The 13,410-nt window shown below is 43.7% G+C and overlaps 1 protein-coding gene across 3 annotated transcripts in view; it reads right to left on the bottom strand.

Annotated features, from left to right (window-relative positions):
• Nucleotides 1-13,410, bottom strand: part of ZRANB3 (zinc finger RANBP2-type containing 3) — a 615,617-nt gene that overhangs the window by 75,691 nt on the left and 526,516 nt on the right. For all 3 annotated transcript variants that reach the window (XM_085645762.1, XM_085645761.1, XM_085645763.1), the window contains one exon: nucleotides 5,922-6,119. In XM_085645762.1, coding sequence (XP_085501888.1) covers nucleotides 5,922-6,119 — 198 coding nt within the window. The remainder of the gene's footprint in view (nucleotides 1-5,921; nucleotides 6,120-13,410) is intronic.

Genomic DNA, 13,410 nt, shown 5'->3' with positions numbered 1-13,410 from the left:
TCATAACAGGGTTTCTGTTACTAAAAAGGATCAATATTTATAGGATTGCTAATATGCACATCACTTCCAATAAACGTTGTTAAATCAAGCACATCAATTTATCACTGATTTCAAATATGTAAGATTTTTTATTTTGAGGAAAGCAATTCACTGGCATGTTTCTAAACTTTAAGCTTGTCCACTTATAATGATGACTGAATGTAGTATTAATGACTCCTGAATTGTCATCTCTTCCGCTAGATCTTATGACTCGTAAGGTGCAGTGGATGAGAGGTCAGCTGTGAAACGTTCTATTTCAAACATCGTTTAGTCTGCTTAACTAATGAATTGGGCTAAGAACCACAGGCAACAAGAACCTCAGAATCCACAACAAATTGCACAATACTAAAAACAATTATTTAATCCAACCACCAGTTGAGAATCAGTGAGGAAGATTGCAGAGATGTTTGGAAATTTGTGTTGATTCTTCTATAAAGTCACACGCTCTGCAGACCTAACAGTTTATTTGCCTGTCTGGAACATTTTAACTAAACAAGTAAATAAGCGACAAATGTAGAATAAGCAATGGTATTTAAGAGTAAGACGAGAGACATCATAAAGAGAACCTCATGATCAAGCCATGAAAGGGTGAACCTGTACCAGCTTTTTGGTCTTAGTTGCATTGTTCATCTAGTGTTAAAGGTTTTATCAAATCTGAGAAGGCAGTGCTACAGTACACAAAGTAGATGAACAAGGTACTTACCTTCAGTAATGCCTTTTCTGGTAGAGACTATCTAGATCCAGATTCCTTACCTAAGAATTATTCCCAGCATCTAACTGGATCTGTAAATTTTCATGAGGAGTACCCCTGCGTACCGTAGATGGTGGTGTTCGTCTCCGAGTGGCGTAGCCGGAGACAGAGGTGTCATGCATGGTGCCTATATAGGCGCCACCACAGTGCGCTGACATCAGTTTTTTTCGTGACTTTACACCCAAGGACTAGGAGCATGGAGCCACATAGAACACTGACCACTGGTGAGTGGAACTAGGTCTCTGAAAAGGGAGTTGTCCGGTACAAATTAATATGTTCGCCGAGTGGGGAGGAATCTGCGGCTAGATAGTCTCTACCAGAGAAGGCGTTACCGAAGGTAAGAACGTTGTACATCTGATAGAGACTTCTATCTGCAGATTCATGACCTTCAAATAGATACCCAAGCATTACCTCTCTGGAGGTAGATCTGCGAACAGTATTTAGACTAGGAAGTCCTGCAGGACCGAAGAGGCAAAGTGCCCCTCCCGGCAGACCTAACTATGCAGGCAGTAGTGCTTGGTGAACGTATGTGTTGAGGCCCACGTTGCTGCCTGGTAGATGTCCATGACCAGAATTCCGAGGCAGTGGTTGCAGCATTTGCTTAGGTGGAATAAGCATGCAAATCCTCGAGGGTTGCTTCGTGGCCAATGCGTAGCAGATCTTAATGCAGAGTACCATCCATCGGGAGATGGTTCATTTCTGCACAGCCTTCCCCTTTTTTGGCTCCAACTTATCCAACCAATAGTTGATCGTCCACCTGGAACGATTTTGTGCGGTCAAGGTAGAACGACAACGCTTTTTTTAGAACCAGATGGTGGAGGAATGAGGTGGAGCATAAAAGGTAGACTAGGTAATGGACTGGCTTATGTGGAACCTTCCGCGAGAAAACCTCAGAGTCAGAAGGACAGTTTATTTGAGAAGAAAGATGTATGGAGGCTGAGATGACAGTGCCCACAGTTTACTGACTATCAGAGAGGTTGTCTTGATGGTGAAAAGCCTAAGAAAGCAGTTATAAAGTGGTTCAAAGGTAGCACACGTTAGAAAAGTAAGAACCAAATTATGGTCCCATTGAGGCATAACAAAGGGAGCTGGAGGAAATAAGTGTTGTAAATCTTTAAGGAACATATTTACAGTTGGGGACTAGAAGAGACAAGGCTAATCTGGCAGCTGCTGGGCAAGGGAAAGCATAAACAAAAGAACTTGGGAAAGGGGTGCAGATAAAGAGTCAACCTATTTGGATATACACTATAGTAAACACAACAAGATGATGGATGGAGTGCTGAAACGTTTCAATCACTCACCCCAAGAAATCTTGTTGTATTTGGTATGTTTGCCCTAAGTGGCCATGCATATGCCCAGACGTGGGTCCCTTGCTCACTGTGCCACTGGATTCAAACTAGCCTGGCTGATGAGGGGTAATACTCCGAAACCAGTCCCAGGATGCTTGCTTCCAGTCCAGGGATGACCTGGCTTGGCAGTTCGGGCTGGGCTGTTCCCATGAGGAACAGGGTCAAGACTGACTTGCATATGGCTGGGGCTAAACTGGGGTGGCATAGTAAGCAAAAGAACAATGGATTAAACCCAGATCTGTGACTGAGGGTAAGTGGTTGAAAAGTTTCAGCACTCCGTTCATCATCTTGTGTTTGCTATGGCTATACACTATGCCACAAATTTGTGCCAACGGCCAGCGTATAGTCTTGGTGGAGGAACTCTGAGCTGCCAAGATAACATTACAGACTTTGTGCGGAATGTTGAAAGCTGTCATCTGTTGCCGCTCAATCTCCACGTATGAAGGAGCATTGACAGGTTCAGGTGGAAACCCTCCCCTGCTGCTGGGACAGATCCTCAGAAGGGACAGCTTGCTCGGAGGACCGATGACCATGCTAAAGAGCTAGGGATACCAGAGACACAGAGCCCAGTCTGGAATCACAGGGATGACTTGGGCCCGGTTGTTCCGGATCTTCTTGAGAACGTTGGGCAGGAGAGGTATGGGCAGAAAGGTGTACAGGAAGCCGGAGCTCCACTCGAGATGAAAAGAGTCTCTGAGTGAAAGCAGCCATGGAAACTCCAGTGCATGGAACTGCTGACATTGCACAAACAGATCTAACCAAGGCTCTCACCACTGCTGAAAGGAACCTTGCACCACCTCCGGTTGGACGCGTCTGTCTTATCCGCAAGGCATCTTCGGCTGAGTTCGTCCATTTTGGCTTTTAGAGAGCCCACCAGATGTTGACCTACAAGGTAAATGCCCCGACGTTCCAGCTATGTCCAAAGACGTAGAGCCTCTTGACAAAGGGTCCACAACCCCAAACAGCCCTGTTTGTTGCTGTACCACATGGTGGTACTGATTTCTGTGCAAACCTGCACTAGCCTTTCCTTGACGGAGAGTAGAAAGACTTTCAATGCTAGTCGGATCGCTTGGAGCCCCAACAGGTTGATGTGGAGTTCGGATTCAGTCAGAGACCAGAGGCCTCTGATCTCTATCTCTTCCAGATGGCCACCACACGCCAGGAGTGCTACATTTATCATTACTGTCATATTTGTTTGGGGAAGGCTGAGGAGTCTGCCGCTGACCCAATCGCGGTTTGTTTTCCATAAATGCAGATTTTTTGCAGTGTCCTCCGAGACCTGGACCATGTTACAACACTTATTATCCTGTTTGTTGATAGTTTGCTTATCCCTTAGAGACCTATTCTATCAGCCAAGTAGACCTGTAGTGCTCACTTCTTTCAGACATGTGATTTAAGTATCTCAAACTTTATTACCTACTGCATCTATGTGGCTGCATGCAACATTTGTAAGAATGGACAATAAGGGAACAGTAAGCATTGTATGCATTGTCAAGACTACCACTAAATCTGAGGGTGGATTACTCCTCAAGATTAGAGGATTTTGGCGTGGCTTAAGTCAGGGTTTCAGTGTTGGGTACAACAGGAAGCCTTAAATGTTTGGAATTGCTTGTGTTTCTGTTCAGAGGGAACACCTAACCAGGCAGTTTGAGCCTCTTGGAGGAGTACCAGTTCTGATTTGCCTATGGTTGGTTTTTGTCTGAGGTGGCATGACGTTGAGCAAAAAAAGTGTTATGCTATAATGTGGCCCAACTAATTATCAGTGGCAGAGATTAATTTGAGCACTCCACCCATCACTTTTTAGTTTTTCTCAATGTGATACCCTAAGTGTGAAGGGCATGCTCAGGTGTGGGTGCCGTCCTAACTTTGCCAATACAACTAAGCTATAGACTACTGACAAAGCCAAAATTGCTCTGGAGTTGCTTGCATTCTGGTTTAGAGGAGGACCTGGCCTGGCATTTTGTGATGGAGTGCTCATATTGGAGCAGGACTAGGACTGATCTGCATATGGCTGATGGTGGCATGTTTGTCAAAAAAATTAACTGGATTGTGGCCTGAGTAATTACGAGTGGTCATGTTTAATTCAAGCTTTTTAACCATCATTTTTCTTTTGTTTTACTTGAGGTGTCTGAGGCTGCAGAGTTTAAAAAATGATGGTGGTATGCACTTTGTTGAGGTCATAGCAATGTTGAGCACTGGAGGAGCTTTATTTATGTTATTAAAGACTTAAAGAATGCCCATGGATTAACATCTGATCTTAATTACGATCATAAACAGTGACTGATTCTTGATTTTGGGTTCTTAAACTCCACCTTCCTCTGCTACTTGGTGTCGACTGATTTTTTTCAAGTGATTGGTAGCAGGCTTCTGAAACAGACCTGGATCTACTATCATTCTATTTGCATACAATTCAACTGCTAAGTTTTCAATAGTGAGGCCCATGGAGACATGTGTCTTCACGATGAAGAAAACCTTGATACTGCAAAATTGTTTGGCAACAGGAACAGCCACAGTCATCACACTGCTTCTCTGCGTTACCACTCGAGTACGGTTTTCAGAATAGATTTAAGTAAGATCTGAGCTATGGTTAAAAACCTTTCTGGCACTTCTTCTAGGCTAAGACTACAAACTGGGACATGGGACACAGTTCTCTGAATGAGAGCTAGTTTTTTCTAATGATTCTTGGGTTGCTGGATGTGTACTATTGATCCTTGTCCTTCAGTATCCTCAATAAGATTTCCTTCCTGAAAAACTGGATATTCATTTGTGTGCATGTGGTTATCAGAGGGCAAATAAGGAACCAAGTACGTTCCTGTGTTTCTCCACAAGATGATCATTTGTCTAAAGGTGCTGGCGGGGACACTACACTAGCAGATGAGTGAAAAGGCAGTGGAGAAACCACGATAAAAATACATCACATCTTAGCTCCACAAAAAAGGTGTAAAATACTCCAGTCAAAACAAAAGGGTATTGACTTTAGCAAAATGTTGTCTTCAAAAATGTTACTGCTCCACCATTATCCTCTAACCTGTATATGAAGAATATTTATGGACTTGGCTGGTAAGAGAAGGGATGCTTTATGCATCATTGGGCACATTAATACTTAGTGGGAGAAGCTGTGAACACCTCACAGTGGCTAGAACAAAGCCAAATCTCCGGTACTGTGGGGGCTTGGAGTAATGGAAAAAAGAGGAATCTTGCCAAGAAGGAACTGGGAGGCCTTCAGTAAGAAAATAAATTGCCAAACAACAGGCCTTTGAGGAGGAAAGTATCAAGGGGAGTGCAGACAAGCAACAGAGGTCACTTGGAACACACATTTGTATCTGTAACTTTGCTGCTCATTTGTACTAAGGATTTGTAAATTACTGGTATTGTGTACATAGCTTCCCCTGGAACACAAATGTGATTCTGGGGAATACTGGAAGGATACACAGCCATGTGATCTTAGACCTGAACTTAGTCTTACAGTGCATTCACCTTCTGTAAGCCCTAGCAAATCTAAAATTGCAAGGTGCCAGCTGTGCTACCAACAGAAGCAATGCATGAACACAGCCTATTAAAGGGAAGCCTGGGACTACCAAACCAGTGCTTATTTGGAAGCCTAACTAATGTACAGAAAGCCCATTGAAGATGGACAGGGGTATAATTGTTAAATACTTGAGTGTTTACGCAGGCACGAATAGCGGCAAAATAGATGGCCCTGGTTGTCCTCATTTCTCAAATCTTTTGCATAGAAAACAAGACTGCAGACAGCACATGAGAATAAGTGTGTATATTTTTACCATCATCTTTTTCGGTTTCTTTCTTGTTTTCTCCCGACTCACTGATCACATTCTGAGTCACTTCACCATTTTCAGATGTTATTGCTGGCACTGGTTGCTCAAATTGGTTCTCACATTTGGATTTTGATAGAATCTGGCACTCGTTCTTTGGGCTAGCTGGTGATTCGTTTTTCTTTTCATTTAGTGCAGGACTGTTGCCTTGTTTTAGAGACAGAATAAAAAACAACCATCAGTTACATAGACAAGAGCAAGGCTTGAGACAGTAGAGTAAAAAAGAACAAATGGGCAACACACCGAGGTAATATTTGTATAAAATAAATTATGCTAAGCTGTAGCGGACTAAATATGTTGGGCTGCAGGTAAAATATAGAGATGTCTGGAAACATTATTGCTAGTAAGCAAAGCTTTTAACCAAACAAGTCCATAAACCACTGGTGTACTTTGAGGCTCTTACCATAAACAGAGACATATTTTGGGCATGGTGCAAAAAGGCATCATTGAAAAAACAAGCATTGAAAATGCAATAGGTCTCTCCTTTTATTAAGTTAAAGCGATTTGCTTTGTTAATGATATTGTATAGCAAAGCAAATGGCTTTAACTTAAAGGCGAGACCTATTGCATTTTTAATGCAATAGGTCTCACATTTACGCGAGTTTAAGCTATTGGCATTATAAATGACAATGCCTTTTATTTAAGTTTTAAAAACAAAAATAAAAGGAATTGTTATTTGTAATGTGAATAGCTCAAACTCGCGTAAATGTAAGACCTATTGCATTGCAAACACTGTGGCTGTAGGGTTCACACTGCCTCATTTTCACAATAAAACTTCAAACCATGTAGTCGAATGGGGGTTTGCCACCTAGACAGCACATCTAAACAAATAACATTCAAAACCAGTGACAACAATACACGTCTGGTACAATGTTGGCACTGCCATGCATACAGCAAAGCGCCAAGCCACTTACTTGGCTAAGCATTTTCCATCTGAACAGTATATCGGGAGCAAATAATACTCGCACATTACTGTACAACAGCACACGTCAAACATAAATCACTGACACTATGATGTGCAAAAGGCTCCTGGGAAGTAGTTGGTTCAGAGTGTACCCCGTTGATAGAACAGCAAACACAGCACTACATAACAACCAGAAAGAGATAAATACGGTATGTAATACAACCTACAGCACGTTACCATATTTACACGACAAGCCTGAAAGTGTGTAGTGCATGCAATTGTGTGTTGTGTTACGCAACAGTAAAAAGTTTGGAACACCATGGAGGAACTTATGCAAAACATCAATACTTTTCACGCAGGCCACTGCACGATCATGAGACGTACCATTGAATTATGCTAGTTTTAAGAGTACACCTAATGGTTAAAGCAATTCAGCGGGTAAAACTCTATCATGCACAAATATAAGTAAATGTGTACACAGACGCCAGTTAGTACCAAATCAGACATGGCTTAATGGCATGCTAGATCACCTGGCAACAGAACGATCAAAGCAAGCATTAGATAAATTACTGACTCTCACAAGGACAACAGAACCACGTTATTGGTATAAATAAATGACATTTGGGGACACCCGTGAGGGAGATTAAGGAAATGTACTACATGATAGGTATTTCTCCATTAACTTGCATTGGAGTGAAACAAGTTTCAAGAGGGAAAAAAGGTAATATCACACCATTTTCTAAACACAATTGGGAGCGCTTGCATGTAAAACATACCAAGCACTATGCTGCAGCCGACATGCAATCAGTGCAGACAGCCCATCCGATAGCCAGAGCAATGGAGCTCATGTGGAGAGCACCCTGGAGCTCTCAGTAGGGGGTACCACAGAGATCACTCATGTAAGCAAGTGCCCTGGAGCACCTTGTATTGACACAGTGCCTTGAGACCATCACTTCCGGGTCTCAAGCTGTCAGAGCTCAGTGCCAGGAGGCCGAATTACCCTCCTAACTCACCTCCTTCTTCTTCTGTCAACTGGAGCCGCAGCACACCAACAAAAGAACGCCAAGCACCGGCAGCAAGAATCTCATGGTACATAATGTCTAACAAAAATCAAATAAGAATCCTGGATACGCCATTTTTCAAGAATCTGATTTAAATAAAAAATAAACAAATCTTCTAGAAAGGATTAGGTCGCAACATAATGCAACCAGTTTATATCCACAAGCCCTTAGTATCTGATATGCAATCCCAGACCAGATGTACATAGTTCCATTCCTTGAGGAAGTCTGCAAGGAGCTGAAAATCGTTTCTTATAAGCAATACAAGGCAAAGGAGTAATCCCATGCCCGTCACTACTCAATACCTCAAAATGCCCCTGTAAACCATAACCCAGCACAGTTTCTGAATCCGCTAGAAATTTCCCTCTATTCTCTAGATTTAGTATCCCAAACCCATTCTTCTGTATTACCCTCTATAAAACATCAATATTGACAAACTGTAGCTAAGCTTACACTACATGCATTGAACATTTAATGCAACACAGCAAGGTAAAAAGGATGTACGTAGGCTGTTAACAATCTTAAATGCTACCACAGTCCTAAAACCAATGCTTTCTCCTCAAAGTATATTGACTATGAGCAAAGTGAGCAAAATTCTCCGTAGAGGAAAATTAAACGCAATCATTTTTTGTTTTATAACACTCACCAAATGCTCAGCCATGCTTACAAATCAAACAAATGCTAATGGGCTGAGAGCCTGGAAATGTACCAATCTAGGAGGGGCAGGTTGAAATTATTACTTAACTCTTTTGCAACAATAAAATGTCCAGTGACACTGGGGACGAATATGAATATTGTATTGACTACACAAGAAAATAACGTAACTGATAAACAGTTATAAGGGCAGATCTTGGCATGTTCAAATAAAATAGGGATTAAGCATAGTGAAAAAGGGAATCATGGTGTTTCGAACTAGCACACTAAGCACTTTTAAAAGAGAGTGAAAAACAGACTACAGCATTATAATTACGGAGTGAAAAATTAAAGTTGTTGGTCTGCTGTATCCTTTACAAGCAATGGTTGAACTCCAACAAACAAGCACAAGTAGTGAAACAGTGACAAAAATGTAATTCACTAAATAGACAATGGAAGCATGGCTTTCTTTCTTTTCCAGGTTTGAAATTGCACACTGTCCATCCTCCTTTTAAGAGCAAAATATGTGGAAAACACTACCACATTGATATCTACGGGCATCCAGCATGTAAATATGATCACACTTACAAAATGGTTAAGATTGCAGCTAGCTAACTGCTCGCCTACCAGGAAAAGTTGCGAGGATCACAGGAGGTCATGAGGTGCACAGTTACCTGGAAAGGCAGTAAGGGGGTGCCATTTTCTGTCCTGAAAGCGTCCTCTCCCACCCAGGATTTGGGGGGCGGCCCTTGGAAACTTAGGAGGCGAATGACATTGCTGGAGAAGGGCTTCTTCAAGGGTGAGGTGCGGTTCAGCGGGGAGGATACCCCCATGCCGACACCCACCCCCGACGCCCGCGGCCCTCCGCAGGTACTGACCGGCGGGGACGCCACCCCAGGGGTTGCACTGGCTGCTCCAGGCGGCGATCTGGTGTCTGCTGGTGTTCTAGCTGGACGTGGTGGAGGGCTTGCTGGTCGTGATGGGCTGGTGGTTGTAGGCGTTTATGTGGGGGGCGTACGGCCCTCCCGGGTTGGGTCTCCCAGGGGACCTTCTCTGCTCGCGGGGGCGGCAGCTGCGGGGGGTGGTGGTGGTGCTGCTGCGCCAGGCCGAGCTGCAGGGAGAAGCCGCCGCCGAACACCGGGTTGAGGTGTGGGAAGTTCTGAAAGAGCAGGGTGCCGTTCACCAGGAGCACCCCTTGGAAGAAGCTGCTGTTCTCCTCCACCGCGTTAGAGCCCGTGGACCAGGTGCTGCCGAAGGACGGGGACAGGGAGGGTGCCAAGGAGGGCGCCTCCTGCTGCTGATGGAAGTGCTGGCAGGGCAGCAACGGGGACTCCACCTGCATCTTGTCCTTGCCTTGCTGAGCGCTGCCGCTCTCTTTCAGGGGTTCCGGGCTCAGGGGGCCGCACGGCGCTTCGGAGCCCGCCTCTGTTGGCTACCTCTGCTGTGTTGCTTGGGGTGCTTGTGGGTGCCGTTCCTGAGGCTGCTGAGTTTTGTTTTTGTCTACCAGTAAGTCATCGTGCATGGTTTGCGAGGCTGAAATGAAAAACAAGCACGGTACCGCAAAGGCAGCCAAATTAAATTGAATAAAGAACTCGTTCAACTTAACTTCTATTCATGTGTTGAGTTCTTAACACAGCCTCGTGTTTATTTTCACATCGCACTTACAGTGAAAGCGCGATGTGAAAATAAACACGTGGCCGACTTTGCCAAAGCGGAATGTAAACAAAAAAGTACACACCGACTCATGAAGGAGTGTATGTACTACCGCGGGTAAAAGATCAAATCCCGGTGGGCAGGGCCAAAAGGAGACAAGGCGGCAACAATGAGGGACTAAGAAGCCTCCTTTACAATCAGAAGCCAGCGTTTTGCATTCAAGATGACGTGAACCAATTAAAAAGATGGGCGGGGCTTCAACTCCGCCTCCGAGAGCTTTGGAATATGTATTGATTCCAAGAAGCTCTCGTATGACGAGAGCAGCGCAAGTGCGCTGCTTTCGCCAGCCGAGAACTAAAAATGAGTCTATTTAAGAAAAGATAATCCAAAAACACCAGTAGTTTATGATATTTCTTAAAATGCATAAGGACACTATGAATTTCCCCGTAAGGTAATTGTGAAAGGAAGAGATAAAAATGTGTACCGCTAGCTAAATTCGTGGATATCTATTTAAAAGACTTGCTAAAATAAACACCCACAGTTTGATAGAACAGCATGGACCTTTTAGTAAGGTTAATACAGGAAATGTATCACAATGCAAACAACATACTGGTTATCTAAATGGCAATATGATAGCTGTATCATCACTACATGAAATTTTATTTCACCAGATGGATCATAATTATGTATTAAACGTGCTTAGGCTCGGTGTAATGCCATTGTCCAGTGTGTTATATTACTGTTGTTTAAAAAAACATGGTCGGAACATGTGGTGGACAGTGGGCCATGCCCCAATAGCGATATATAGTTAGGATCACGTTTCTACAGGAACATTTTTTTTTTGCGTATCACTTTGTCGCAGTTTGATGAATCTTCACAAAACTTTGTAAAATTAAAAAAAAGTTCCTCTGCCTCAGCTTCTTCCTGGAATGTTTCGAGGTGATCTGTCGAAAGGGAGGAAATGGGGTCAGGGGGCTTCCACAAAAAGTGTTTTCCCTATAGGAGAACTGAACAGTGATATCACAATATATTACCCAGTAGCAACTACTAGGTAGTTATAGTTAGGATTGTGTTTCCATAGGAAATACGTTTGTGTTGCTAATAACGTTGGTGCCGTTTGATGAATCTCCATGAAACTTTCCCAAAAATTGCTACTTTTTGACTAGTCCATGCATGGAAGGTTTTGGGGTGAACTGTAAAGAGGGGGGGGGGGGGTGTTCAAGAAAAAAGGGGTGGGATTCCAAAACGCATTTTCCCCCTTCATTTTCCTACAGGAACTTCAGACACAGCTACAGCCCAAACCGCTGAAGGGATTTACACCAAATTTGGCAGAAAGTCCAGAAAGAGTGCTTGTGTGATTTGGTGTAAATCCATTCAGTAGTTTGCAAGCTGCGTGGTATATATCACGTCACATAGGATTAGCTGAGCCAACAGATCTCATGCTGAGATCTGATTGGCTGCCACCACATCAACCAGTAAGTAGCAACACCAATCTCAGGCCTTAAAACTCAGACGTGAGTCCTAAATAAACTTTTTTTAAAAGACATAGAGGGGCTGGATAGGATACCCTAACACTCTAGGCCTGGTGGTGGGATTCCCAGAGGGATCCCACCTGGGGCCAAAAATGTTTTTTTGTTTGTTTTCCTTTTCCTGCTTTATTTCTCTGTTCCGGGAAGCCCATCCCTGGGACAGGGTTGTTTCGCTGCCACATTAGTATGGATGTGGAAAATTTATTTGCTCCCACTTCGCATCTTTAAATCTCCTTCCGGGCGGAAACAAGCATGCCTTCCCCACCTACAGCAGCACGGGCAGGAAAGGCATGTCTGATTCTAGCTGGCGGGAGATTTAAAAATGTCCCGCCGAGTAGGAACAGACTTCTGTTTCCCTGCCCACACTCCTGCATGAAGGGAAACAGAACAGATACTGTCCCGCCCGGAGGGAGCATGCAAAAAACCAGCTGCATGCAGGGAGCTGGTTGGGGCCCCAGGGGCCCTGGTCTCCCCCCCATACCCCTACTTACTGCAGCATGGATGCACCATATGGCACTAGGGCACCCACCTATAATTAAGGCAGTCCCTGGGGGATGAGGTCCTCTGGGACATAATATGTTCAGCGAGGGGGGCACGTGGCCTCCTTCCCATTTTAAATGTCAGGCAGCCCCGGGGAATAGGGTCTCCGGAGCCTAATAAAGCTCGTGGAGGGAGCTGTGTGCCCCCCCCACTTTTATAATGTTTTTTTGCCCCAGGGGATGAGGTCCCCAGGGCCTCATAAGGCTTGGGGATGGGGGTCGTGCTGGCCCCCTACCCATTTTAATGTCTGTGGTCCAGGGAGTTGGAGTCACCGGGCCACTATTGGCTGCCTGCGTCCTGTGGTCAACCCCTTGCTGCGCATGTCCAAAGCTGGCGTGCAGCGTGGCGTTGGCTGCCTGCAGAAGGGTTGGCCACAAACCCTTGAAATTCACAGGAAAAACAACGAAGGCTAAAGTAACGTTCTAGTATGGTGAGAATTTTAGTGACAAGGTAACGTTTTAAAAGTACAAAACAACTGAAATTCACCAGTTATAGCGCTGATAACTATTACTCGTGCCCTAAAGTAACTATACTCTACGCCCTCTTCCAGCACTGCTTACTACAACACACATATCACATCACTCATGACATCTTCTATGAAATCAGTGATAACATCACTGCAACATTTGCAAATAAATTATTTATTAGAAAACTGTGCAATTCAAAGTCGCGAGTTATAGTTACCATAGGGAATGAGTTATAGTTACCAGAGCTAACTAGAACTAGTGAATTTCAGTGGTTTTGTAAAACGTTACGTTGTCAGTGAAATTCTCACCTAACTATTATGTTACTTTAGCCTTTGTAGATCAATAGATCAATGAACAAATGTAAAATTATTTAATGGTTGTAGTATATGTTGCTATTTAATTATGCTGAGATTTTAGGTGCTGTTACCTATTGGTATAAATATTTTGAAGTCACAAGCAGTGTTGGTGTCTTATTAATGGTCTCTTTGACTGTCATGAGAGCTATGGAGTGTAGAGCGAGCCATAACTTGCATATTTCAGTGGTCTTAGATTTTTAAATGGAACCATAACTATGCTTTTACTGTGTTTTTTAAAGTAAATATGTGAGGCTTTCATAAACCTACATTAAGGTGGTTTAACCAAAGCTAATCATAG

The sequence above is a fragment of the Triturus cristatus genome, chromosome 3_1 (assembly GCF_964204655.1).
Source record: "Triturus cristatus chromosome 3_1, aTriCri1.1, whole genome shotgun sequence".
Classification (NCBI taxonomy): Eukaryota; Metazoa; Chordata; class Amphibia; order Caudata; family Salamandridae; genus Triturus; species Triturus cristatus.
The sequence above is the reverse complement of the archived record's forward strand: the minus strand, read 5'-3'. Positions and strand labels throughout refer to the sequence as shown.